The sequence below is a fragment of the Triplophysa rosa genome, linkage group LG15, assembly GCF_024868665.1.
Source record: "Triplophysa rosa linkage group LG15, Trosa_1v2, whole genome shotgun sequence".
Classification (NCBI taxonomy): Eukaryota; Metazoa; Chordata; class Actinopteri; order Cypriniformes; family Nemacheilidae; genus Triplophysa; species Triplophysa rosa.
In genome coordinates this window covers 6602614-6629637 of record NC_079904.1, presented here as the reverse complement: position 1 = coordinate 6629637, position 27024 = coordinate 6602614, and the positions used below count along the sequence as shown (strand labels likewise).

At 39.1% G+C, this 27024-nt stretch overlaps 3 protein-coding genes across 10 annotated transcripts in view; 2 read left to right on the top strand and 1 right to left on the bottom strand.

The window, feature by feature from the left end:
* cdc42bpab (CDC42 binding protein kinase alpha (DMPK-like) b) overlaps positions 1-9425 on the top strand; it is a 48019-nt gene extending 38594 nt beyond the window's left edge. For 2 of the 6 annotated variants that reach the window (XM_057352272.1, XM_057352269.1), the window contains 11 exons: positions 75-137; positions 241-533; positions 696-990; positions 1720-1817; positions 1947-2031; positions 2131-2254; positions 2709-2826; positions 4521-4638; positions 4805-4962; positions 5466-5540; positions 6983-9425. In XM_057352272.1, coding sequence (XP_057208255.1) covers positions 75-137; positions 241-533; positions 696-990; positions 1720-1817; positions 1947-2031; positions 2131-2254; positions 2709-2826; positions 4521-4638; positions 4805-4962; positions 5466-5540; positions 6983-7114 — 1559 coding nt within the window. In that variant the 3' untranslated portion in view covers positions 7115-9425. The remainder of the gene's footprint in view (positions 1-74; positions 138-240; positions 534-695; positions 991-1719; positions 1818-1946; positions 2032-2130; positions 2255-2708; positions 2827-4520; positions 4639-4804; positions 4963-5465; positions 5541-6982) is intronic. The other 4 variants (XM_057352273.1, XM_057352274.1, XM_057352270.1 and 1 more) reach the window with 3 other exon arrangements.
* A 166-nt stretch (positions 9426-9591) lies between these two features.
* On the bottom strand, positions 9592-23683 carry fzd3a (frizzled class receptor 3a). 2 transcript variants are annotated; one of them, XM_057352276.1, is made up of 7 exons: positions 23402-23683; positions 22221-22701; positions 16460-16656; positions 15312-16329; positions 11079-11227; positions 10598-10843; positions 9592-10418 (listed from the first exon to the last, which is right to left on the bottom strand). In XM_057352276.1, the coding sequence occupies exons 2-7, from the start codon at positions 22413-22415 to the stop codon at positions 10166-10168; spliced, it is 2058 nt and encodes a 685-aa protein (XP_057208259.1). In that variant the 5' UTR covers positions 22416-22701; positions 23402-23683; the 3' UTR covers positions 9592-10165. The 2 variants fall into 2 exon arrangements, with proteins under 2 accessions (XP_057208259.1, XP_057208258.1); XM_057352275.1 differs by having other exon boundaries at positions 10598-10846; positions 23402-23682.
* A 92-nt stretch (positions 23684-23775) lies between these two features.
* On the top strand, positions 23776-26843 carry fbxo16 (F-box protein 16). 2 transcript variants are annotated; one of them, XM_057353504.1, is made up of 9 exons: positions 23776-23844; positions 23961-24149; positions 24284-24319; positions 24463-24669; positions 24975-25139; positions 25221-25477; positions 25562-25664; positions 25921-26137; positions 26327-26843. In XM_057353504.1, the coding sequence occupies exons 2-9, from the start codon at positions 24069-24071 to the stop codon at positions 26353-26355; spliced, it is 1095 nt and encodes a 364-aa protein (XP_057209487.1). In that variant the 5' UTR covers positions 23776-23844; positions 23961-24068; the 3' UTR covers positions 26356-26843. The 2 variants fall into 2 exon arrangements, with proteins under 2 accessions (XP_057209487.1, XP_057209486.1); XM_057353503.1 differs by having other exon boundaries at positions 23804-23933; positions 24010-24149.
* Positions 26844-27024: the final 181 nt, after the last annotated feature.

The following is a 27024-nucleotide window of genomic DNA, read 5'->3' as shown; positions in this document are numbered from 1 at the left end:
TACAAAGACAAAACATGAGCGGTGTATGAAAAACAAAGCCGAGTGATTAACCAATGTTTTTCTTCTGTCTACAGATCACGAACGGGTCGCTTTGGGCAACGAGGAGGGCCTGTTTGTCATCCATGTCACCAAAGATGGTAAATCCTCCATTAATACTCCATGTGACCTTGAATGGCAAATGCATAATAATAATAATAAACAAGCATTACGTTACATCATATTTGAATGACTTTCTTACAGAAATCATCCGTGTGGGTGACGTGAAGAAAGTTCAGCACATAGAACTGATGCCCTCGGAGCAGCTGCTGGCCGTGATCTCCGGGAGGAACCGGCAAGTGTGTCTGGTGCCCATGATGGCTCTCGACGGGCGGGAGGTAGACAAGAACAAGGTGGCGGACACAAAAAACTGTCAGGCGCTGGTGTCAGGTGTGGTGCGCAACAGCACTTGTGTCTGCCTTGTAATTAAGCGACAGATCTCCTGCTTCGAGATAAACAAGAGCAAGTCTCGGCACTGCCATCTGGTGGACATACAAGTACAGCATTCCAAACTTCTTGACTTTTTTATTGCAGCTACTGATACTTCATATAATTTGCCAAATTTGCTCAATTTTAACTTTTTTTGTAACTATAATATTAGTAAATATGATCTTTGTCAGCGCACGCAGCACCGTCAACAAGCTCTTTCTTTATTTCAGGCTCCAGGAGCAGTTCAATGGATGGGACTGTTCAGTCAGCGCTTGTGTGTGGGCTACCCGTCTGGTTTCATGCGCTACAGTTTGTATGGGGAATCCCCTCCGGTCAGCTTACTCCACCCAGATGACCCCACGCTGGCCTTTATAAGGACTGACAGCCTGGATGCAATTTGTGCGGTGGAAATCTCCAATAAAGAAATGCTGCTCTGCTTCAGCAAGATCGCTGTGTATGTGGACACACAGGGCCGACGTTCACGCCAGCAAGAGCTAATGTGGCCTGCGACGCCCACCGCCTGCTGTGAGTCCAGAAGCGCCTTATAAGCACCTGTGCCATTAATATATATTTTTATTGTGGTCTGTTTTGGGGATATAATACCTTGTACCTAATAACCTTGTCCGTAAAAGGCTCCGTCATTTGTCACTTTAGATTTCAGTCAGACTGCTCTTTCGGTGTAAGTGGGCGGTTCATTCCCTGTTTAAAGGCATAGTCCCAGCAAACAATTTTTGGTTCCCAGAACGTTCCCCTAACGTTAGTTTTTGGTTCCCAGAACGTTCCCCTAACGATAGTTTTTGGTTCCCAGAACGTTATTTTCTGGTTATTTAAAAAAACCAGCCTGCAACGTTCTGGGAACGTTATTTTCTGGTTGCAAAAAATAAAACCGAAAAAGAACGTTCTTAGAACGTTATTTTTTGGTTCTCAAAAAAAACAACCAAAAGGGAACCAAAAACTAACGTTAGTGGAACGTTCTGTGTTTGCTGGGGTTCACCATAAATGAAAATGACCCTTATGGCATCATAGGTGTATACAACTTCCCTCTTAGGCTAAACATAATCAAAGTAATATGAAATATTACACTGGCATTAAATGGTTTCCAAGTTTTTGAAGCTCCAAAAGCACATCCATGATAAAAGTACATCCAACCATATGTCTCTGGTGGGTTAAATGTCTTCTGCTCCGAATATGTTCGCGTACAGACAAATGTAATATCCGGTTTGGTTGAACACGTATTTGTTTTATATCTTGCAGGCTACAACGCCCCCTACCTGTCAGTTTACAGTGAAAATGCAGTGGATGTGTTTGACGTGAATACAACAGAGTGGATTCAGACCATTTCTCTGAAAAAGGTTCCAGATTAATATACATAACGGGCATCTATATTTGACTCTGTATCTGTATGTTTTCGTAAACTCTTAATAATAAATAACGATACTCTTATAAATTAGCAATGTAATGACTGAACGGTCTTCTCACAGGTGCGGCCTCTGAACACGGATGGCTCTTTGAATCTGTTGGGCTTAGAGACGGTCCGACTCATGTACTTCAGAAACAAGACTGCAGGTAACAGCAGAGACTTCACAATGAAATTATATTATTGAGTTGGTGCTTTAGTGATGCTGTGTAATAATGAATAAATCTGAGGTGTGTGTGTGTGTGTAGAAGGGGATGAGCTGGTGGTGCCTGAAGTGTGTGACAACAGCAGGAAGCAGATGGTTCGCAGCATGAGCAACAAGAGACGCTTCTCATTTCGCATTCCTGAGGAGGAGAGACTGCAGCAGAGAAGGTGACTGACACACACACACACACACACACATGTGAACGCTTGTGTTAGATGTCTATGTAGGTCATCTTGGTTTACTGTTGCTCATCTCTTTACAGTGTGTTATTCCTGTGCTACATTTCATATTTTTTTATTAGTGATTTGTTTGTTTTGCCAAATAATACAACGATAGTTTTGAACATTAGACAGGATTCTGTCATCATAGATGTGAGGGAGAACACTTTCTGTCATTTAATTTCACAACTGATTCGAGTGATAAGATTTACAGACAGTAGTATTTGGCAGATAAACACACGCGAGTCATTTTTAATACATTTGTCAAATACTATAGATGTCAAATCTGTTCTGCTTGTTAAACAGATGTGATCGATTGATCAGAAAAATAGAAGCTTTTTAAATCTGGGTTTAGTGTCTCAACTTGTGAAACTCTGCTGTGTATGTTTGTGTGCAATTACAGAGAGATGCTGAGAGACCCAGAGAAGAGAAACAAGCTGATCTCAAACCCTACGAATTTTAACCACGTGGCTCATATGGGTCCCGGAGACGGAATGCAGATCCTCAGAGATCTTCCCATGGTGAGAGAACCTGCCCTTTCAGAATGATGAATGAAGTCCATCTGTATGCTTGTACAAACCCATCATGCTGTTTGCTTTTCTGTTCACTTAAAGGGGTCATATGGCACGAACACGTGATTTTCTGTGTCTTTGGTGTGTTATAAGTTGCCCATGCATGTGTTAGACACGTAAAATTGCAAAAATTAAAGTATGTGAACAAAAGATGCATTCTATCTAAAAGCGAACGCTCACCCGGACCTGCCTGAAACGCCTCGTGTAACCACACCCCCACAAATCTACGTCACTTCGTGATATGATTTGACTAAGACCGCCCAAATGTATACGCAAGTAAGGTGGGCGTACCTGTCAGTACAATTACCATATTTGGCACATCAGGTTTCAAAGCAAGAGGCGTTACATTTCCGTCACACGCTTGCAGTATTCGACCAATCACTACGCACTGGTTAACTGGCCAATCATAGCACACCTCGCTTTGAGCACACTTTGAGCTTTGTTAAAAATCTGCGCGTTTCAGAGAGGCGGGGCAAAGAGGAGATACAAACTGCACGGTATGTGGAAAATACAGCGTTTTTTAACCTTAAATCGTGTATACACACTGCATTACATCTAAAACAAATGATAATATTTGTCATATTGCCGTGTCATATGACCCCTTTAAGTCACTTTTCCCCAAACCTTTGGTTTATGACAGTGGTTCTCAAACTTTTTGGTTATAGTGCCCCCTTTGAGTGCATTGCTTTGTGCCCCCCCAAAATAAAGACTTATAATCTTACATTTAGAATTTTAATAAAACTTATAATGTTCAGTTGTACAATGCTGGAACATCAATTGGATGGTGGTTTTATTTTTCTGCTGTTTGATTGCATAAAATGCATGATACCTTTCTATATTTCATAAAAATGCCACAAAATCTTTGCCCCCCCCAGTTTGAGAACCACTGGTTTATGTGCAGTGCTGGTCATTTATGTCTCACATACAGTAGTGACGCCAGCAAGTGTTTGAACAGTTCATTTTAATAACTCTAGACACAAATCCTTCACAATCTTTAACTTGCCATGATTTACCTCTGTTTAAAATCTTATGCTGTATGCTGTTGTATAGTTTCAATATTAAGTAGTATTTGTACATGTAAACATAGCTATGTGTATGCTGTGTTTTTTGTTCAAAAGATGAAATGCCAAAGTTTATAAATGTAAATGTATGGCAGCACTTAAAATGGTCACTTATATCACATATGAAATAATTGTATTGCATTAGATGACAGGCACTCTATATTTAAATTGCATTTGCAAACAATTAATGCTCAACTTTTTGTTATAACTACACTTTTCTGAGCCAAAGATGATTTATAGTGGGTTTTGACCTTTGATAAAACGGAAAGTATATAAACACTTCTACCGTAATGTTTTATCATTTAATACTCAACCTAACATGTTGAGCTATGTTTTACTTAACAAACTGGACTTTGGATTTCTTTGAAATCAGTTCTACTTGACATTTTATCAGATGATGCAATTACATTCTGTGGCCACTATATTGTATGTGATAGCAGCAACATGATTTCATCCAAATCTCTATATTTGTCAATCTCTGTTTGTTTTCATCAAGCCATGTTCATGCCACTCATTGCATGTGTGTGTGTGTTGTGTTGTGTTGTGTGTGTGTGGTGGTGGTTTCTTTGATGTGACCTGTAGAATGTCCGTGCCCAGGACAACCGAGCCGGATTCAGCGGATCCGTCAGCATCCCCTCCATCACCAAGAACCGGGCTGAACCTGGGAGATCCATGAGTGCAAGCAGCGGTCTAGGAATGCGTAAGTGCTCAAAATTTGTTATTATTCTGGAGGAGCGCCACATGTTATATTAACATTTATCTATCTTATATATTTTATCCAAAGCGACTTTAATCAGTATGCATTCCTTGGATATCGAACCCATGACCTTGATATTGCCAAAACATCTTTTCTGTCTGTTTCTCAGGGTCCTCCTCTCAAAATGGCAGCGCTCTAAGGAGGGAGCTGTCGGGCAGTAGCTACAGCTCTAAGCGGCAGACCATGACATCACCGTCCGAGAGCTCGCTGTCGTCGGGCGGGGGCATGGACATGGGCGAAGCTCCGCTTTCTCAGTTTGACAGAGAGGTGAGTCATGCATGATGTAGGAGAAATCAGGTGGTATCTTCATTACCTCATCATTACATCAATGCTGAATAAAGAAGTGTGTAGGACTGTCAACCAACACGGCACGGTTTCCATGGTGATTATCTTTAAATAAGCGTACATTTAATTTTGAGGCTTCCTTAAATATGTTCTATACCTTATCTTCAATACCATACATTTTTCATACCTGCCCTACCCCATCCCATTCCCATCAGGCCTGCAGGGGGCATAAATGTGGACCACTTATAATGCCATCATCCCCAAAGATACCAACTGCAAATGAGATTTAGCTTTTAGCATCCCCCTTTGCTTTGTCGATGCGTACGCCAGTCTATGCCTGCCACCCCATTCCACAACATGCTGGTTAAACCAATATTACCCTCAGTCATCCCCCCATATTGCTGTGCTTTGCACCCCTGGTCCCCCATTCTCCTTCAGCAAGTGTGGAAGCCATTTTGGCACTGAGCCTGCCCTTTTCTTCTCAGTGGCAGGCCGTATCGCCCTCGGAGAAGACCCCCGATCTGAAAAGGGCTTTAAGGACCCTGCTTAGTAAGATGAAGGTAAAAACCACATGTTTGCAGTGAAACACACACACGCCTGCTGTACAATGCACCCCCGCAGAGAGCTTTTTAAATAACCACTGCCATCTTATGCCCATTTTGAAGCCCACAGCTTGAAAAGCCCGTTGATGATTCTGGTGAAGCGGAGAGCTTCGAATCTGAATATCAAGCATCCATCCGCATGTTTCGCACCTGCTGGTCAACTCCTTTTGTTCATTAAAGAAAAATGAGGGTCCTTGTGGGAGGCAGGGAGTGAAGGCTGGGTGCCCTTATACATACTTAAAGGGATAGTTCACCTTCAAAATGAAAATTCTGTCATTATTTACACGCCCTCTTGTCATTTCAAACCTAAATGACTTTCTTTCTTCTGCAGAACACAAAAGAAAATATTTCAAAGAATGTTGGTAACAAAAAAAACGTTGGTCCCCATTGACTTGCATTGGTTTTATGTCCATACAATTGAAGTCAATGGGGACCAATGGTTTTTGGTTACCAACTTTTTTTATATCTTTTTTGGTGTTTTGCAGAAAATCACACAGGTTTAAAATGGCAACAGGGTGAGTAAGTGATAACAGAATTTTTATTTTGAAGGTGAACGGTTGCTTCAACACGTTACTGTGGGATTTCATTGCTCACCATGATGATAGTTACCTTTATTTTTCTTCACAAATATTTTTTATAATTCTAAATCAAAAAGGAATTTCTTTGAATCATTTGAATAAAAGTTACCCTCCAAATGCATACATTTATGCAAACTTTAGTAGTATTATGGTTCAGTCTGTACCAAGAAAACCAATTGTTATGCTCCAAACAAACACCTACCTAGACACATTTGTGTACTTACGTAGAGTATGTTTCAGGCCATAAAGTAAGATTTAATGTCGTATTTTGCAGTATTTCCTAGCTGTGAACCACTGACCATGAGTATGTTTTTGAGGAAGAGCCCCATTTATTTCATTATTCATTATTTTATTGTGCCGTGTCCTCAAAAACATTGCTGGACTAATGAAGCACCACATTCACTTTTTATGCTTTGTATGCATGGCGGAGTCCAGTAAGAGAAGTGCAAGAGGATATAATAAGATCTTTTGACCATTGAACTATAAAACCTGCTATAAGTTGCTTCAAACTCTCTGTCTTACAGAAGTACATTTTTTTACAGTAATTTTTTTACTTTTACGAACTAAACATGCCATGGTTACAAAGTCATTTTCTTTTGCAAATTTGCAAAATGTCAGATTCCACGTCATTACGTATCATTTGAGCCTCACAGTATTTGGACTTGCATGTATTGTCATGTCATTCGTGTGTGTTTTAAAAGAAACCTTTAGGGATATACAGTATTATCGTAGTACCGTTATATTTTTACGATTACAGAAAGTCTCTTGTCAAACTTTTCAATGCAACATTTTCAGCCATGACATGTTTTCCCTCTTTTTCAGGACTCCGATTCGCCACGGCACTCCACTGCATCCAACAGCTCCACCTTCAGCAGTCCTCCAAGCCCCTCCTCTCCGCACAAGACCAAGTCCCTCTCGCTGGAGAGCACAGACCGCGCAGGGTGGGAGACATGATGGACTCGCCGATGAACCAATCACAAACATTCTCTCCGGGTCTACCTGTCACAGTGCTTCTCCCCCTTCCATACAATTGCACAACAGTCCCCTCCCATTTCATTTGCATAAAGGATCACCACTGAGGATTATACAAGGACCACACCACTATGAGCAAGGGGGATTGAGAATTTGTGTGGATGTGTATGACAGCGTGATTAGGACTTTGAAATGGATACGACTCCGCAAAGCTAAACTGGACGCCAAATGGCTTCAGACCTCCCAATGGCAGACACTACTGCTAACAGAAGTTATGGATTTTATTGTGACAGTTGTTTGTATATAGACTGGGTTAGGGGTGAACTTTTATTTATTTATCTATCTATCATTCAGCCATTTCAACGTGGAAATACTATCAAATTCCTCAATTCGCTCCTCATGGACCTTATAGAAATTGTTTCAGTTATACAGTCCTGGAATAATTTACCTGGAAAAAATGCAATGATGTATATTTTTTATTTGCTTTTGCAAGTGATGTGTGCAGTGATTTGTTTGTTATTTCAGCCAAATAGATGAGAGACAGCCGAATTCTGTTGCTTCTGTTCTAGATTTGTAGGGATTTATAGAAGCTTTCTGTAATTCTTGGACGACATCCTGGAATCCATCATTTGTCTCCATGTAATCTAAACCTCCCGAAAACCAACATGACCTGTGAAAACACGTCACCGTAATGTACATAGGTTAAAGTATAATATAATATATAATAAGGAAATATTGTAGAGTGGAAAATCTCATTGCTTTTATTTTTAAAGAATTATTTTAATATACGTATATTATACAATACCATTTAAAAAAAGAAACTTCAGTTGTGTCAGTTCTTTTAGACTATTTTACTTTGATTTGAGACAATACTGCCTTTTGTAATTTCCTTTACGCTTTCTTTTACTTTTTAAGATATTTGTGAGACCCAGGCCAAGCTGTTTCACAACAACTGTGCTTTAACCATAAAAGCTGCATCATCTCAGGCCTCAGTGTTGCTCAATTCATGTTTCATGATAGCAATATATGTCTTGACCGAAACTGTCCAAATGTCAGCAAGAATGTCCAAAAATGCACACAAATATCGTGTTTCTACAGTCTGGAGCTATTCAGTCCAAACGGTGGAACTTGTTCCAAGGTGTAATTTGAGTATTTGCAGACAAACAAAAGGCATTTCATTTTCTCCCTGGATTCATGGTTTCATCTAATGTTACAGTATGTGAAATAGAGTCATGCTTCGCCCACATAGCTTGGCTTTTTCTATGGAAAAATGTTTCTAACTTATTTAAAAAGACTGGATAACAGTAAATTTACCTTGTTAAGCATTGAAACATTCACCACTGCTATTAAATGTAAGACTAATCTCAACCATAAAACAATATTACAGAAATTATCTGAGGTTATACAGTTGGAAAATTCTGCTTAAGAATAACTTAATCAAAAGCCTCCTATAACCTTTCTAGATGATCCCACAATGCCTCTACAGAGCTGAAATTTAAGTTTCATAGTGTTTCAAGTTGCTTTTTGTGGCCGGGTCAATATCATCTATTAAAAAAGATTTTTTTAAGCCTTTAGAAATGACAGAAGTCTAACCAGCACAAATATTTCCCCCATCTTCTTTATATTCTTGCAGCATTTTATTATGAATTTTGAGAAACCCGAGTTTCCAACAATTCTCCTACACGTCTTGATTTCTGCACTAAAATCACTGATAGAATCTGTTTTGTTTATTCCACAAAAAGTTTCACTGTAATTATCAACATTTTTGATCATTCATGAAGGTTAACTATAAATCGTCTCTCAGCTCAATATCCAATACAATTCCATCTGTACTAAGCAAAAGCATATGAAATAACACCTTTCGCAATATTTTCATGACTGTAGTTGCCATCACGAATGGAAATCATCTGAGAATAAAAGTTTGAATACAAACCTGCAACAAAAACAATACGCCTTTGAATTTCGGCAGCCTTTCTTACATACAGTATAGTATTTATATGCCGTCATTCACATCCCAATTGTTTTTTGTTTCTTAAGATATTCTTTGTAATCCTTTGTACAGTTTTGCATGTCATGAATGTTCATACCTCATGTTTCATGGTTGTATTATGTTTCTCGCTCATTTGATAAGGTATTCTACTGTGGATATCACTACAAGCAACAAGAATCTTTTTGCACACAGGTATTTAAGGTGGAAAGTCAGTCAAAGAATGGATAAATGGGCCACTATGCATACTTTACTATATTAACCTGACTCTGATGTAATTCAATAAATGGAGGGAAGTGACACACATGTATATTAATGTGTGGAGTGGTGATATTTCTTATTTATGTTTATTTATGGACACATGATCAAAAAAGCATTTTCACAGTTTTCGGTAAATTACATTGAATATGACGACTAAGTATGTTAGTGCTAAAACTCAACAGAGAAGAGCTTGGTTGATATGCCAATTTCAGAAATATGTCTATAATATCTATTCTAAAATGAGACATTTTTACGTTTTCAAAACAAGCTCTTCATACTTCAAATAGTCCAACCCCAGAATGTCCAGGGCTGTCAGTATACAACACTAGTTGTGTCCTACAAAATGGTAAAAAGTGCAACAGACAATAAAAAACAAAGCAATTCAAACCATGTCCATAGTGGTAAAAAGTCATTTTAAAGCATTGGAACAACAAACAGTAAGCACCTCAAGACATCACAGAATGATGCAAAAGAAGCCCTTACGTGTAACCCTGTTGATGCAGAAACATTTTTTTTTTAGCATTTAGAAACAGTATTTTGCTTCTTCTCTTCACGTAGCTGACTGGTACAACGTGGTGCATGTACCCCCAAGGTCCCTTTTTAGATTTCCACAGATTGAGGAGTGGAAAATCATATAGCTTGAATGGACTACCCAAAGTCCCTTTGAAATAAATCGGCTCATAAATGTAATACTTTCACTGTGCCATTCACACACATCTGAGTCAATGTGAATTCTTCACGTTCTCTACTCATTTTGTCTTTTGCATTTGTTCCCACATTTAGGTTCACGCCTTTGTTCCATCCTCCTCCATGACGGGGTGAATCCCGTTGCCAGGGCCGCTTTGGATGGCCTGCGCAGTAATGCTGAGGTCACGCACGCTGCTGTGCCGTGATTGGCTCTCCAGGCGCTGCAGGCTGCCGTGTCGCGAGTGGCTGTCAAGACGGTTGACGCTGCAGTGCTGAAGCAGGTCATTAAGCAGCAGGGTGCTCCCGTGAGGCAGGCGGTCCTCGGCTCCACGGTAACTACAGGCTGTGTACCTGATGGCGAAAACAATGAGACATTCAGTGACGTCTACAACTTTGATTAGAGAGCTATTTCAGATTCATCCAGTCAAAAATAGCTAATACAAAATTGTACCCAAATACTATGGCAGCGTCACACATCGTACATACATGACGCGATCCCATAATGCCCTTTTCATTCAATACGGCCTCACCTTTCATCTCGAGAGCGGTGCAGGCTGCCATGGTAACTGCTGGCTTTGCTCCGCACGCTGCTCGCCCGGCTAGTGCTGGCGCTGGGGGGCTCGTCCAACATGGCAAGGTGCGTGGAGGAGGCGTGGGTGGAGGTGCCCTGCGTGGAGGTGCCCCTAGACTTTCTCACCACAGGAGTGTTGGGGTCCCTGAGGAGGAGCTGGGTGAAGTCGGGCTCCTGGAGCACCTGACGGCTCTCGTTCACTGCGCTGCTAAAGGTGGGGGTGATGGAGGTGGTGAAGTGGGGAGAGAGTGAAGAAGGAGTGGGGGAAGAGAGAGAGGGAAGGTGGCGGGCATAGAGGAGCGAGGGAGAAGGGGGGAGATGTTGGAACAAAGGGAAGGAGAGGAGGTTAATGCCCTGATACATGGCACAGGGATGGGACAGGGATATATAAAATAGAAAACAGGAACATAAAACTGATTTTAACACTACAGGGAACTTACTCTTTCCTGCGATGTCCAGTAAAGAAGCTGGCCCATTCAAAGCAGGTTTTTTTACTGCCGACCCAGAACACTGACGGAATGCCCACCACCAGCATCATCAGGTACTTGATGAGGAACAAGGCGATATCTGGCCTGCTTGTCTGCTCTACCTGCGAAGACAATGGCAAAAGATTCTCAAATTCTAATACAAGCATTTCTATACACAATGTAAGGCCTAAAAAAGTTAAATCTGTCATCAGGACATACAGGCACATTTTCCCGTGACAGTAGTGTGTGCACGTGTGCGTGAGTAGTTTTCTGTACTGTATGTATGTTTAGCCCTGGGTGGTGTGAATGGGAAGTGCTTTTATCTCGGCTCACTGCACACTTGCCACAGGCATAAACATACTGCTGCCCACACAGTCATATTATCTCTTTCTCTCTCTACACACACACACACACATCTTTTTATGCTAGATGGAGCATTTCTTCTGCTCTAAATGTTTTCATCCTGTTTTTATATCTATATATATTACTGTCACATATTTAATTCATGTTGCCATCAATGAAACATTGTATGTTCCACCACCATTTCTTTGGGCAATACAATAATGCACACATACTACAACCAGAGAGCGAGCATAATATGTCAAATATATTTCATTTATAAACAGAAAGGTATTTATTCATTTCAGTTTGTTTTTGTAGACACTTCCTATTTGATTTGAATCGATTGCACCACTTACATTACTGATGGTCAGATGATTATTCTTATAATTAAAGGTGCTGTATTAATTTTTTTGGAGGATCTAGTATGTCTTCAGAGATGTATAAAGACCTTACATAATGAAGCAGTGTTTTTATTACCTTAGAATGAGCTATTTCTTGCGCCACAGTTGCATGGAATTCGCCATGTTGTTTCTACAGTAGCCCTAAAGGGACAAACTGCTCTACAGAGCGTGTTTCGTAAATACGTTATCTCCTTCGGTAAGGAAGCGAAAACGTGACGACATGTTCTGTGTCAGCCACCGTAGCGCTTCGAAAGGGGGGGGTGAAGTGAGCCGTTGGATGCAATTCGCAACCTCACCGCTAGATGCTGTTAAATTTGATACACTGGACCTTTAACTCCCTTATATTTACTCACAAAGGTACAATTTGCATATATTTGCTTATGGGTGGATGTTAATTTGAGCCTTGCCCACAAATACAGCATTTATGAAAACAGACACTTCATAAAGTGTACTACAGCATTACTGTAGCATGACACAATACTGTCCTTTCTATTTACCACAAGTTGCAGTAGACAGAGCCTCATTAAAACCAATGCTTCACTGCCTCAGGCACATATACATATGGATAAACATCATTACTTAGGTCCTGATGTTCACTGAGCTGGGGCCTGTTTCAATAAGGAGGTTCAACCAACACCGAGTTAAAATGTGAACTCTGAGTTGATTTACTCAGAGAATCGCAACTCTGAGTTTTCGGTTTCAGAACAGGTGATTTCAATTAGTTCAATCCACTCTGAGTAAGTTCACTCTAGGTTACGCGCGTGCACCATTGATTTAAAAAGCCATCATCAATTGAGCGAAGATAGCACGATTCACCATGGCAACAGCACCAAAAAAAGCAACATGGCGGCAGAAAGCACATGAGAGTGAGGCACACTTTCCGCTCGATTTACTGATGTCCTGAAAATGACTTAAGTTTAAATTAATAAATTGATACCAATAAACAAATAAATTAATCATTAAATGAATGAAACAACAGAAATAATAAAAAAATCGTATGTTCTCACTCGCCATGAGTGCTGTAGTTACGCAAGTAAGACGTCATGGTGTATAGGACACCTGTAGGGCGTCAGACTCTCGTGCAAAGTTAGACTGATCGCCGGTTCGAATCCTGCTCTGAACAGATTTCACTTGGAATGGCTGCATGTCAAATTTACTTGTTTATTACCTTTATCGCTTCATTTCTGCATGTATGTCTGTATTTATTCATTTCTTTATTCATGCACTTTATTTATGTGTAAGGATGGATGAGATATATTTTGATACATGTAAAGAAAAACGGTACAGTTTTAATAAAAATGCACAGGGAAATGACAAAATTCCACTCGGTGCTCTCCTGAAATCAAAGTACATTCCAATGAATTAATGCAGCCTCTTCATGAATCCTCTATAAAAGCACATATGACATACAGTATAAGTCACTGAGATGGTCTCTGTGTAATCAAAATGTGTGCCATGAATGACTGTATTAATGAATGAATGGATGAGTTACACCACTTGCGCTTTAAAAAGGGGGAGGAGATCGAAATAAACTCTGGGTTTACCAAAGAAAACCTGCTCCCGACCAGGTTAGGTTCACAGAGTAAGTTACTATGGTTACTGACTCTGAGTATAAGATACCTCTCCTTTAGAAACGGGCTTGAGTTACCCCGCTTTCTCAGGTTTGACATACCTCACATTCTGAAACGGAAAACCCAGAGTTTCCCTCATTTCAGGGTTAATATACTCAGAGTTTTCACTAAACCTCCTTTCTGAAACGGGCCCCTGAAGTCATTCCATGACAGAGTCTAAGTGCTTGTTTATGCTTCTGTTGCTTTGCATCATGTTAGGCATTAGGTATATTCATATTTCATTGAGACACAGCTTTAAATGTCAGACGAAGGTCATATTTGAGTAGACTGTAATATTCTATTGTTTTTAATCATCTTCATTAATTTCATGTCTGTTTGTTTTATATATACAGTACTTTCAGTGCCAATGTTCCAAAACGAATTTACTAAGTGGTTTATAAAAACGTTTTCGCTGAAGGAAATCTACATATGATGCTATACTAATATATTAGTATATACATACAGTATATACAAACATACATATATATATATATATATATAATATACCATACCATCATATATTAATATACCATCATATGCTCTAATACAGAGCACAGGGAGTTTCAGAGACCGTGGAAGTTCTCAATTATTAAAAAGCGACAAAGAAGTAGAATCTCATTTGAGCTTACTGGAAACAACATAGAAAGTGTGAGGTCTATAAATATATTCCTTTTTAGGGATGCACTGATACCCATACCAGTATCGGCCCGATACCAAGCTCATGTACTCGTACTCGTAATGACACACCGATACCAAAGACCGATACCTCACGTGACATACATAGAGCCCTATGATTTCCGCAATGCGGAAAACGCGGACGGAATCGATGAATCCAGGCATTTCCTAACAAGAAATTAGCGCTGAACAGCTAACGTAACAGTTAACGAAATATTCAGATACTGTTTAAATATGTGTTCTGCTTGTTTTGCGTTACCGTGTGTGAAAGAGTGGTGCGGGTGCGGGTGCGGTTGCGTGTACTGAACGCATTGTGCTTGTGGAGCTTTCAGCGCCAGCGTTTCACTGCACGAGACACGAACACATAAACAAACACCATTTGCGGCGATCTGTCAAAATAAAAGTCCGGTTAACTTAAACAAACGCTCTTTGCGGCGTCCCGTCAAAATAAAAGTCCGGTTGACTTGAACAAGTTATAATACACTCACATTTTACCACACCACCCCCCTTAATTTTTTTAATAATTTGACCACAGAGTATATTGTTTACTTTAGTAAACTGAAGTAAATGTGCTAGTAAAATTGTGCTACTTATCATAAAAAATAGAACTTGATTAAAAAATAGTACTTAAATTTAAGTAGACCTAAAAACAAAAGAAAAAAAGAAAATGTACCAGTAAGATACTGGTTTATTAACATTATTGTACATTATACAGGCATCGGTTATAGGTATCGGTATCGACGAGTACCAGAAAAAATATCGGTACTCGGTCTTTAAAAAATGGTATCGGTGCATCCCTATTTCCTATTAAAGCGATTATTCTAACAAAAAGTGAAATTTCTTTAATCATTTACTCACCCCTCATGTCATTCCAAACCTGTGTGACTGACTTTCTTCTGCAGAACATAAAAGAAGATATTCTGAAGAACGTTGGTAATCAAACAACATTGGCCCCCATTGACTTCCATTGTATGAACCCAAAACCATTTCTCAAAATATCTTCTTTTGTGTTCCACAGAAGAAGGACTGATACAATTTTATAGGTTTTATCAACATGAGGGTGAAGAAATCATGACATCTTTTATTTTGGGGTGAACTATCCCTTCCTTGAACAGCCCCTAAGAAGTTTAAGTTACAGTCTGAACATATGTAAAAACCTCATAGCATTTGATTCTTACCTTCATGGGACAGGGGATGTGGTACTCTCTGCATCGCTCTTGTACCCATGTGTTCTCCCAAACTGATCTGTAGCTCTGCTCATACAGATAGCAGCCGATGACTGTCAGCAACGGCACCAGATAAAGCACCGAAAACACTCCAATCCGAATCATGAACTTCACCAGTTTGTCCTGGTTCTCCTTCTCTAACGGAATCTCCATTCTGACCCTATTCAGCGCCGCGATGCCTGCTAACAACAGCACCACGCCTACGACCACATCCAGTGCCAGAGGAACCAAGAGGAACCAGCGCAGGGCCATTAGGTCATACAACCCAACAAAACAAACGCCGCTCATGCTATCGCCTTCGATTTTGTTCATTGCCATAAGGGTGATGGTGAGGGTCCCGGGTACCCCCCAAGCCACCGCATGGAAGAGCAAAGCCTTCTTCTCAATAGCTTCGCTTCCCCATTTGGGGACGGCAGCCAGGAACCAGGTGATGGTGAGGATGACCCACCACACGCTTCCTGCCATGGTGAAGAAGTAGAGAGTCATGAAAAGCAACGTGCAGGCCTTGTTGTGGGAGCCCTGGGTGACGGTGGAGGCGCGGAATCGACCCGTGCTTGCAGTGTTGCACGACACGCGATCCTCCAAAAGGAAGCCTAGGAAGAAGACCAGGGACACCATCATGTAGCAGACGGCGTAGAAGATGATGGGCCTCTCGGGGTAGCGAAACCGGCCGACGTCGATGAGGAAGGTCAGGAAGGTAAAGAGCGTGGCTGACAGGCAGACGATGGAGACCACCCCGATGAAATAGCGGGAGAAGATGAGCTCATCTTTGCGGAAGTACATGTTCGGGCAGGGAGGCGAGCAGTCGCGCACGCCCATGAATGAGTAGCCCAGCTCGGGGTCGATCTTTAACTCTCGCGGGCACCAGAATCCATAGTCCCGTTGAACAGACGAAGGAGATTCTTCCGTACCGTCACTGCTGGGGAGCAGATCTATGGTGCGTGGATAAGACTCATCACATTCTGGAAACCTAAAAGAAAAACAGATTACATAGACGATCATGAGGTAACTATTCGGTACTATTATAGGGTATGATGGAGTCTTTTTTAAAATGAAGATGTCTTACGGAAATGCAGAACTTTAAAAAAGGGATTTTGTACCTGCTACACTCCATCTCATCTGGCCAGCTGACCCCAAACATGTCCATGAGCTTGTAGCAATCACTTTTGGCACGCTGGCACAGGCGTCGACACGGCAGGGTCACGCGGCCGTACTCGGTGCACACGGGTGCATAGAGGGCACACAGGAAGGGGCGTATTTCTGTGGAGCACTCCAAGTTTACCATAGGATGAAAAGGCTGGGTAGAGGGCACCAAAAAAAAAATATTAAGACAGATAAGAATTAAAAGTATTGTTCACCCCAAAATGAAAATTCTTACCGTTTACTCATCATGTCATGCCAAACCTGTATGACTTTCTTTCTACTGCAGAACACAAAAGAAGATATTTTCAAGAACGTTGGTGACCAAACAAGATCGCCCCCATTGACTTCCACTGCATGGACACAAAACCACTGAGACATTTCTCAAAATATCTTCTTTTGTGTTCTACACATACAGGTTTTGATCAACATCAGGTGAATAATTGATGACAAAACATTTCATTTTTCTGCAGATGCTTTTCATCAAAACACAGTTTGGCTATATCTAGTGCATACTTTGTTTCTGAAAACAGTACGCACTGAAAAAGAACTAGATATATAGCTTTCCCAAAATAGTGATAAGTATGTATAGTGATAAATTTGTCATGTACACATGCAGTAGTTTTTTCAGAAACGTATACTGGTATTTTATTGGCAACCTGCTGGCATAGTATTAATCTATTTAAACAATAAACATGCTGACACTTTTTTTATTTGTTACACTAGTTTTCGTGCCAATCTGAAAAACAGTAGCTGACTTCAGAATCCCTAAACAGCTATTTTGGATTTGAATAGCATATGCATATACTGTACATTTGATCTCCAGTGAGCAGTAATGCACCTCCTTCATTTCTCTAGGGAGGGTTTTGTTTGGGGAGTGGAGACATGCTGTTTATTGGTGAGGCCTCCATACACTATGAGGCATTCTGGGAGTAGCACCAGCTTTGGGCCGGACATAAATATGCAAATCCCTGGGGAGAAAAGGAGAAAGGCTCCACCCAGGACCAGACAGATAGACAATGATGTCTCCACCCCTGCAGAGTAAAGGCTTTTGTGATGGTAGGGTGGGGGTTCTGAGACACCCCTTGTGTCAAATTTGAAAAGGAACCGAACTGACTATGGTTTACAGCCCACATTAACAATGATTAAAAGAGTAAAAAACGTCTTTCTGCTCCAATTTGAATCCATTTTCTCTAGCACAAAGTTCAGTCATTGATGCTAACATGAAATGATAATGTTGCTATCATAGTGTATGTACAGTGTGTATGTGTGTGTTTCATATGACTTTAATTTTATAATCTTTCATGATTTTTCTAAATGGCAATTCTTTTAATAAGATTAAATTTGTTTTGAGCTCTCATTGAATACAATCCGGGGTGGGGGGGACTATCCAGACTTCAAGTACAGTATATGATATACCGGATGTATAATACCTATTCCTAACTAAATCACTCAGTCACTGACAGCACACTAGCCCAACCATGTCTGTTAAAAGAGATTAGGATGGATATTATGCTTGCCGATTTTGACACAAAGGATCTAAATCCAGCATCATTTCCGCATGCATAATCCATATTTAACACAGTATATACCGTTAAACCGCCAACATGACACAAGGATGAGCACAGATTTCACCGATTAGACACTAAAACATCACGTACTGCCATTAAACATAACTAAACACAAGAATCAAATTGACTTAAATTGATAATATTTATATTTGAATAGATGATAAGCACAACTAAAGATTGATAATGTGACCCAGTCTGTGAAAACCCATCCAAAGTCATTTTTTTGTGATTTACTGTTTTCTACATAATATCATCCCACATAATGCAAAGAACATTCTGTGAAAATGTAACCTTGATATCTTTATTATATATTGACTCGGTAAGGCCATGTCAACAATTGAAATCATAGTGAAATGAATGCTTGAAATTAAAATTTAATGATCGTTATCTCAAATTTTGAGACTTATGGTTTTCACTGGAATGTCTGGGTCACCAATGTGAGTGACTTGCATTGTTGTATTAAATGCATGAGAAAATAGATATGTGCGCTTGCTGACGACAATGGTTTTTACTGTGACCACATTTGATACAAAAGGTCTTGGGTCATACCATTAAGCTCAATTGAGTGGAAACACACTGTCTGTTATACAAGATAAAAATAAAGTGAGTGCCCTTATTTGACAATCTGGTCAAAAACATTACATCATCGTGGCTGTCATGCCATATTACATGTAATGGTATGATCTGATGAATTTGAAAAAAGTGTGCATCTCGCCCATTGCTGCCTTAAGGGCAAACATACACATCCTGCTCAACGTCCATTCCAGCGTCTTCGTGTTTCTCGAGGGCTTTTCTGAACATTATTTAGGAACAAAACGTGCAGAGATGTAAACATGCCGAAAGCAGAAGAGGCAGTTTTGAGCACAGAGCATTTATGTGTGTGCCACAGAAGATAAAGACTATATGTGAAGATTTCTAAAGACTCCATACTATTGCTATGCTATAGACAATACACAGCTATGCTCATGCATGATGTTGCTTATTCAAGCCTAAAGGTTTATGTAGTTTATGTACAGTTAAGACATTGTAAGGTTTTAAATTATTATGCATAAAATTCATCTAATAAAAAAAGTTCAGGTATTTTAGTAGTATATATATACTGTGTGATGAGTTAGATGTGGGATATAAGTCACATTTTGGTTTTTCTATTCATCCTGATGATTTTATAATACACCATTCAAATAAATCGTGAAATATAATGAAAACTGCTTCTTAAAATGTACAAGTTGTAATATTGTGTGACTAACTAAATGTTCAAAAGGATTTTTGGTGACCTATCGATTCTATCTACTTGGTTATACTGAAAAAAAAACAAGGAAGCAAACAGAAGAAATTCAAGTCACCTAACCTGACCTTTTCCAAAGCGTCCATTCACAAGTAAATATGCTTTTCCCTCCCTCAGCTCATAAATCAAGCTTACATAGGCCTCTGTGCACCCCCACTGCTCATTGATACCATTTAGCTCCAGGACTGCGGATGTGCACTGTTAAGATTTTAAGACATACTCTGAAAACCACAACAAGAACGTTTCCTAATCATATATACATTCGAATTTTCCTTGCCAAGCTCTTCTCCCTACCAATCACTATTTAATCTTAAGGCAATGTTCATTCAACTTCAGTACCATGGCAACCAGTGATGCATAAATGACCCGGCCGGAGGGAGGGGTCTAATGGAGAGAGGTCAGAGTGCGAGTGACGACCACCTCCTGAGAGAGAAAGCCTGCTCTTTTGTTGCAATACAATTGAGATCGGTTTCCCCAGCAACCGCAGTACCTTGCATGGGGGAGGGATGGAGGAAAAAGGACAAAGAAGAAGATATGGACGGGAAATAATGGTCAACCATTCCAATAATAACTGTCTAAGTGCTTATGGATAAATCTATATATGTTATACACTTGGGATTATTATATTCTACATTCTATTCCATATGTAGCTCTATACTCTATGTATTATATTAGCTACATTTAATTTTTATATTCTATATTTGCTATTTAGTTCAAAAAGTTCATCAATTCAATGTCTTCGATTCTGTCTCAGTGTCAGATTTAGATACTTGTATTGAATACAAAAGTTTTCTATCTTTTAAATCTAGACTTGTTTATAAACCTGACATCATCACAATTGAGTTCGATTTGAGTTGCCAGATTGCATCATCACCGCTAGATGCCCTTAATGACTACACCACGCTTAAAATAACAAGAGGACAGGGTCATGCATGTTTGACAAACAGGGGAGGAAGTTTAAATTAACTACATGTCAAACATCATCAATCAGTGCATCTTCAATGGCAAAACATTTTGGGGTTTACCCAGAATTCTCTGTGCTTGCACACAGTTCACATTCTCTTGGAATCTTCCCATTACGGTATGCAACCACGAATCCCAGAATATCTTCCATTTAAGGCAACTGTCCTACTTCACAAATGAGGTTACCCAGAGTTCAGCGCAAGATGATGCCACTGTCCTGCAGTGTTTTGGAATCTGATAACAAGGACCTTTAATTTGCCTTTTATGAAGCCAGAGTAGGCGGTTGCCAGTAAATATATGGTTTTCACATTCTTTGAAACAGTAAAAGCTATGTATCACCAGATCACAGTTATTCAGCGACTATTTAAAATTTTCAATTTGGATTTTTCAATTGATCAATTTTCGTTTGGATTTTCTTGTAAACAGGAAACATGCCAAAAGTGCTATCAAGATTAACATACATACGTTTTGCATAGAGATGAACCGATAAATTGGCCAATAATCGTTTTGGCCGATAAAAGCGAATTTTCACACTATTGGCCGGTAGTTTAATAACAGCCGATGATCAGGACCGACATATCCTGTCAATCAAAAGAGGACAGGAAAATGCGACGAATTTGTACTCTGTGTGTAGAAAATGTTAAGAAACATCACCAGTTTGAAATCATCAGAATCATCATCAGTCTTAGTAGTTGATGAATTAATAACATTCAGAAAATTAAGAAATATTAATTGAATCGTCAGAATTTAGTAAATGCGAGTTAATATAACCACCATACTATCGGTATCTGCATCAGCAGATATCACTCTGAATAATCGGTATTGGTGGAGAAATTTAGTATCGGTGCATCTATAGTTTTGTATTATTGAAATTAAGTTCTATGCTATTTATAAATAATACAAATTAAATAATAATAAAATATCATTTTATAATAAAATGCATGTGACGTGACCACTACACATAAAAATTTTAAATTTAAGAAAAATATCTGAATACATTTCTGCACTGATCGTGTAATCCTTTGTGCAAAAGTGGGCTTACAAAGTCTCACTTTGTGGTACAGTGCAAAAGGTTATATAACTCCACATATCTATACAAACATACAAGAGCATGAACTAAACTAAACTCATCCATTCATTTTTTACTATTCATCTCTTTTTATCCGTTTTCTACCCAATTCTATGGAAGTTGGATTACAGTGAATTATATTCAAAAGCTTGTGATTAAGGACAGTAGGTTTTACGTTTACAGTGCTGTGTGTTTATAGATACACTGGCCACTGTAACAAGCTAATACAGCTGCTCTCAGTGGGCTCAGTGGAACGCTGCCTCCCAGTAAAGAGGATTAACCATCGGCTAGAATCAATTCAGGCGTTACGGATGCAGATACACAGATTATAAAGCAATCAAAATAAATAACGCACCCAGGCACCCTTAACTGCTCTTAACAGCAGGCATTGTGTCATTTACTCTAGCATGCTAGTGTATTGCAACCTTGTTACGTAAACAGTTATAAGATACTTATTTGGTCATCGCCGCATGACAAAGAGGACTGAAAATTTGTTTTATCCGGATATTTCAGAATAGTGATTTAGCAAAGTGCCGCAGGAGCGAATAGAGATGATTTTCACTTTAAACATTTCTGTAATGTGAACTGAATTGTCTGTTCTACATACTGTAATGTGGTTAGTAACATAAAATAGTTTTAATAATAATAAAGATTTAACAAACAAACTAAATTCGTCTTTGAATATAATATAAACTTCCATGTGTGAAGCATATTGCTGTAAACTCTGTTGAGATCACATGGATATCAGATCATTGTGGTTACAACCCTAGATTAATACAATGCAATTTGATCATGTCTTTTAAACAGCCAGTCGACGATGATAGATACATTACCTCCATTGCGAGAGCAGCGGATTGCTGGTCATAGTGATTTAAAAGGTTGGGCATGAATGTGGTATTGTAGGAGAGGCCCTGGCACATCCGTAATGTGATCGGTTCACAGGTAAACATGCTGTGGCTCCCAGTAGCTTCCATATTGATCGCCATACATGCAGTAAGCATGTTAAATAGCATCCAAATGACAGCCATGACTGAGATTTACTCCAAAGCTTGCAGCCAAAGAAATTAATGTTTATCAGGAAAATCTGAGCTCCTCCATTTCCTCATAAATTACTTGCTGATTGACATAAGACTGGAATTGCAAGGATATGGTGTGCTTGTCCATTTTGCTGTGCCTTACTAACTCCTTGTCTTTTCAGTGCATTTCAAGCCATTATTTGTTGTAGATACAGTTTTGGTTGTACGTGTATGGGTTGGTTGTGCGTGTATGGGTCTTTAGTGTGGTTTCGTTGTGCAAGAAATCTCAACGGTTAATCTGTGGATGAAAAGCATAATTGTGAGTGATATGAATTATTCATGGCTGGGGTGACAGTTTATTTAAACATGAAACATCTTCAGAAGATTCTCCAAGGCGTGGGAAATATTTTTAAAGTGAACAATACGTGATCAAAAGCACTGTTATATTGTGGCAGTAAATAAAATGCTTTTTGTGTACTACCCAAGGGACCAGGCAGGAACTAATGTATTCAGTAAAAATGAAATAAGAAAAATAAAATCTGGATCTTATTTCTAAATTTTGTTTATCCCGTTTTAGTTCAGTAGGCTGTCTGACACCTATTTCATTTCATGCAAACGTAACGTTAAAAAACATAAAATACATGCATTCATTAAATATATATATTTAAGTTATATATATATAGTAAGTAGGCCTATATTTTGTTGACGCTTTTTTTTACAAAAATATGTTTTTTATGACTTGAAATTATTTTTAATTTACATGTAAATTAAGTCATGTGTTTTTACTTTAACACTATGCGCGTTCATAAAGAAATCAGTAAAAGGCGCAAAATTGTATTAACAGATGGGATATCCTTTGGGGAAGCGCGTCGCCGCTGCGCTGTAAACTACAAAAAAGGTGATTTACACATAGGTGTACCATGACCCTATAAAAACAACTATATATAAATATAACAAACAATTTATCCGATAACGAAAAGCCAGTGTATCATTCTTACCTCTCTGGTGGTCTCACGTGCGAGATCTCTCTCTTCTCTAACAATAAGATCCCTGTGTGTCTTTCTGCAGGTTTGAAGGGTTTTTTTTACAGGAGGCGCGCATGAGACGGTGACGCGCCACCGATCTATTGCTCTTGTTCTACATAAAGGCACATCAGTCATGAGCGTGAAAAAACACATGAGATCCAAACGTCGTGTTCGGTAAATAAAAAACGGCTTGAATTCACCATGGGATGTCACCGTCGCTTTCGCCAGAGGCCGTCTGGAGCGAGGAGCGTCTCCTCACTATCATGAAACGAAGTTGGGGGTGCTGATTGGTGGTTGCCCGGATAAAGGGGCGGGTATGTTTGGAAGGGGCGTGGCAGAGTGAGAAGGAACGTGATTGCTATGGAGACTGGTAAACTGTGCGGTGCTGAACGATCAAAACCATCAATAGCGCATCGGTAAACCAAGAAGCGAGAAATATTTCCTGGTCTTGTGATGACAGCTAGTATGATCATTTTGATTTGACCTTGCTGGCTTGCTGCAGATTGTAAGTGTTTTCTTTTTACATTTGCAGGTTACTGTAATGGGTTCTACTAGGTGTGTTTCCTGTTTTTGTTTCCAAGCTGGAAATCAATGCCTACTTGATGGAGCTGAATCTAAACTTCTGATTTTTTATTGAAAAATGCCACAAGCACCCAGCACCAAAATGCAGACCAAACTGAGCACCTGGACACCTCTAAATCATCAGATTTCTAACGCTCATGTAAGTGCACCAGTCACAGTGCAAACAGTACAATGGTCCTTATCATCCTATAATATGAAAAAAATATCACATTACATTATACAATTACATTCTTATATTAGAGGTTTGTGCAAATTATGGAAACTTACTTATAGGTTTTTGAAGAACGAAGAAATCTGCTTGGAAAATGGGTAAGGAACTTCTCACAAAATTGTGACGTTTATACTCTAGTTTTGTCATCAAGTTTAAATTGCATATTTTATCTGTTCCTTTTCATTTTTTCTATTCACAATTTTCTGTTTTTCACATTTGCTCCTGTCTCTATTTTTCCCAGTTTGAGAAGTGGACAGACAGCCAACGGAAACAGGTGCTACACGATTTTTTCTCCAGGTGCTCTGTCAGCCAGATGAAGTATCTCAGACAGACTTTGGACAGCTGCGTACCAGAGGATGCCGTTGACTTCACCAGAGTTCTTCCCAGGGTCATATCCCTGTATATATTTTCATTCCTGGACCCCCGAAGCCTCTGTAGGTGTGCACAGGTGTGTTAAACATGACATTGTTAAATTAATAAATATAAATTAATAAATGGCATTGCAGGAATGTTTTTATGCAATGCACAAAATATTATAATATTCTATTAATATCCAAAACCTTTTTTCTTTTTGTTTGATGCATAATTTTTCCTGTCTTAGATGTATGGTTTGCCACTAAAATAAGAAACAATATTTTGAATTGAATTCTATTTGAATAATCTTAATACTGAAATCAATAAAATACAAAGCAATTTTATTTTTAAGTAACTGCTTTATGTCGTGTTTATTTACTGTAATATTGTGTTCGGCAGGTGAGCTGGCATTGGAAAAGCCTTGTGGAGCTTGACCAGTTGTGGATGCCTAAATGTCTGAAACTAGGCTGGTACATAACATTTACCCCAACACCGTTTGAGCAAGGTGTATGGAAAAGACATTACATAGAGATGGTGCAGGAGCTTCATGTTAGTCGGCCAAAGGTAAGGCGATTCTGTTTTGGATAACAGCAAAATTGAAAAAAATAAAATTTGTGTTTCACCACATTTCATTGTTTTCACCAGGTGCCTACAAAGGAGGAGTTCATTGTCCCGGAGGTGAAAGTAATTAGCAATGAGATGGAGGGGTCATTTTCTTTGACTGGTCACAAGGACTCAACGCTTGTCCTCTCGAGTCTGCATGGGACGAATAAAGATGGGAATGGCTTAGGGAAATCAACCAAAGGTCTACCACCATGGAGAGACTCAGATAGACACCCCACTGATACAATGCGCTTTAACTACTTGGATAACCTTGACCCAGTGGAGCATGCGAGAAAAGCGTAAGTTAAATGTTTTAATTTTTCATATTTTTTGCATGTGTGTGCATTTTTGTGAGTAATGCTACTCTATCTTTATCTCTACAGACTCATAAAGGGCAAGAGTGTTAATTCCAATACAACAAAACAGGAAAACGCAATGAAGGCACCATCTTATTCAACATACAAACTGCGCAAGGCCAAATCTTTGGTAAGCCAAAATAATTGTCATGTGATTGCCTTGTTGATTCTCATAACGGAAGCAGCAGCATGTAAGAAATTCTCCTGGGACTACATAACCAAGAGGCATCCTACATATTGAATAGACCGTTACATGGAATAGCATGGAAATGTGCTGCACAATGGAAAATGATGACATTGTGTTACTTGGGAAAAAAACGAGTTTTTACTTAATTGGAGTTTATCGTTAAAAATACAAGAAAACACATATTTGTGTATTTTCACAGATGTTTTTGTCCTTGGACCTGAATGCAGCAGGTAAGCAAAAACAAAACAGGCCACAATGGGCAATACAGAGTTTGGAAACACGTCCAGAACACAAGGACTCTATAAAGACCTCCCAGTGGAACGCAGGGATACGCCCAGGTCCTGTGAGGCCTCCAGTGCCCCAACTGAGTAAGAGCGGGATTCGTGCATCACAGAGATCTATCAGAAGCACACCAAGTAAGACCACGTGTACTTCCAATTCTACCAAGAAATTGTTTTTCTTTGTTAATCTAGTCAACCTGACCATACATGTAAAGTAATTTCTGTGTAATTGAACAAGACCATAATGAGTATTCATACTAAACATAAAAATGGTAACACAATTTGTTAGATAGACTGGTGTAAAAAGCTTTTTCTCTCTTCCAGCTGTGTCTCTTTTTGAAGGACAGCCATGAAGGACACTTACACATGGAGGATTTAATGAATCTGGAGACACAAGGCCGTCTACTGGATGAAGTTACAATAGCAAAACACTGATATCAATCTGTCCATTCATTCTCAGAACCTGTTTATCCTCTGGAGCATATCCCAGCCAAAAACCTGATATGATACATATAAAGTTTATTTATTATTTATTTATTATTTTTTATAATAATGCTATTATTTGTATGTTGAAACAAACAGCACAATAGAGTTGTTATTTTTTTCATGAATATTTTTTTCTTTCTTTTGCATCACCTTTTTATGGCCAGTAGAGGTCCCCATCTGCTCATAGCCTTTGAGTTCGCCACTGGTAGTAGTGATAAGGATGGATTTGCTACAATTGTTTTTTCCCCAGAAAAATATATTCAGTTAAAAGTTGAAAGGACATGTGTTGTATTTCTGACAAACGATCAGACTTTTTTCTTGATATTTATACGCATAATGTTAATTAAATTTGAAATTGGGAATTGAGAATTTATTATAAAAATATATAATAACTGATAAATCTGATAAATGTAGACCTTTTACTATATGTTTTTTTTTGTCTTAGTTTGGTAGCCATGGGGCATTTATTTATTGGCCTATGAGTATTTGTCAATATTTTTTTATAGACTATTAATATCAACCATTTACATTAAAGC

Coding starts and splice junctions, on each gene's coding strand:
- fzd3a (XM_057352275.1), bottom strand. CDS start 22,415: ATGGCTGTCATTTGGATGCTATTTAACATGCTTACTGCATGTATGGCG. Junction 16,657..22,220: donor CCGCTGCTCTCGCAATGGAG/GTAATGTATCTA, acceptor CCCTCTACCCAG/CCTTTTCATCCTATGGTAAA. Junction 10,847..11,078: donor ACTGGACATCGCAGGAAAGA/GTAAGTTCCCTG, acceptor CCCCACCTTTAG/CAGCGCAGTGAACGAGAGCC.
- fbxo16 (XM_057353504.1), top strand. CDS start 24,069: ATGCCACAAGCACCCAGCACCAAAATGCAGACCAAACTGAGCACCTGG. Junction 24,320..24,462: donor GAAATCTGCTTGGAAAATGG/GTAAGGAACTTC, acceptor TATTTTTCCCAG/TTTGAGAAGTGGACAGACAG. Junction 26,138..26,326: donor ATCTATCAGAAGCACACCAA/GTAAGACCACGT, acceptor TCTCTCTTCCAG/CTGTGTCTCTTTTTGAAGGA.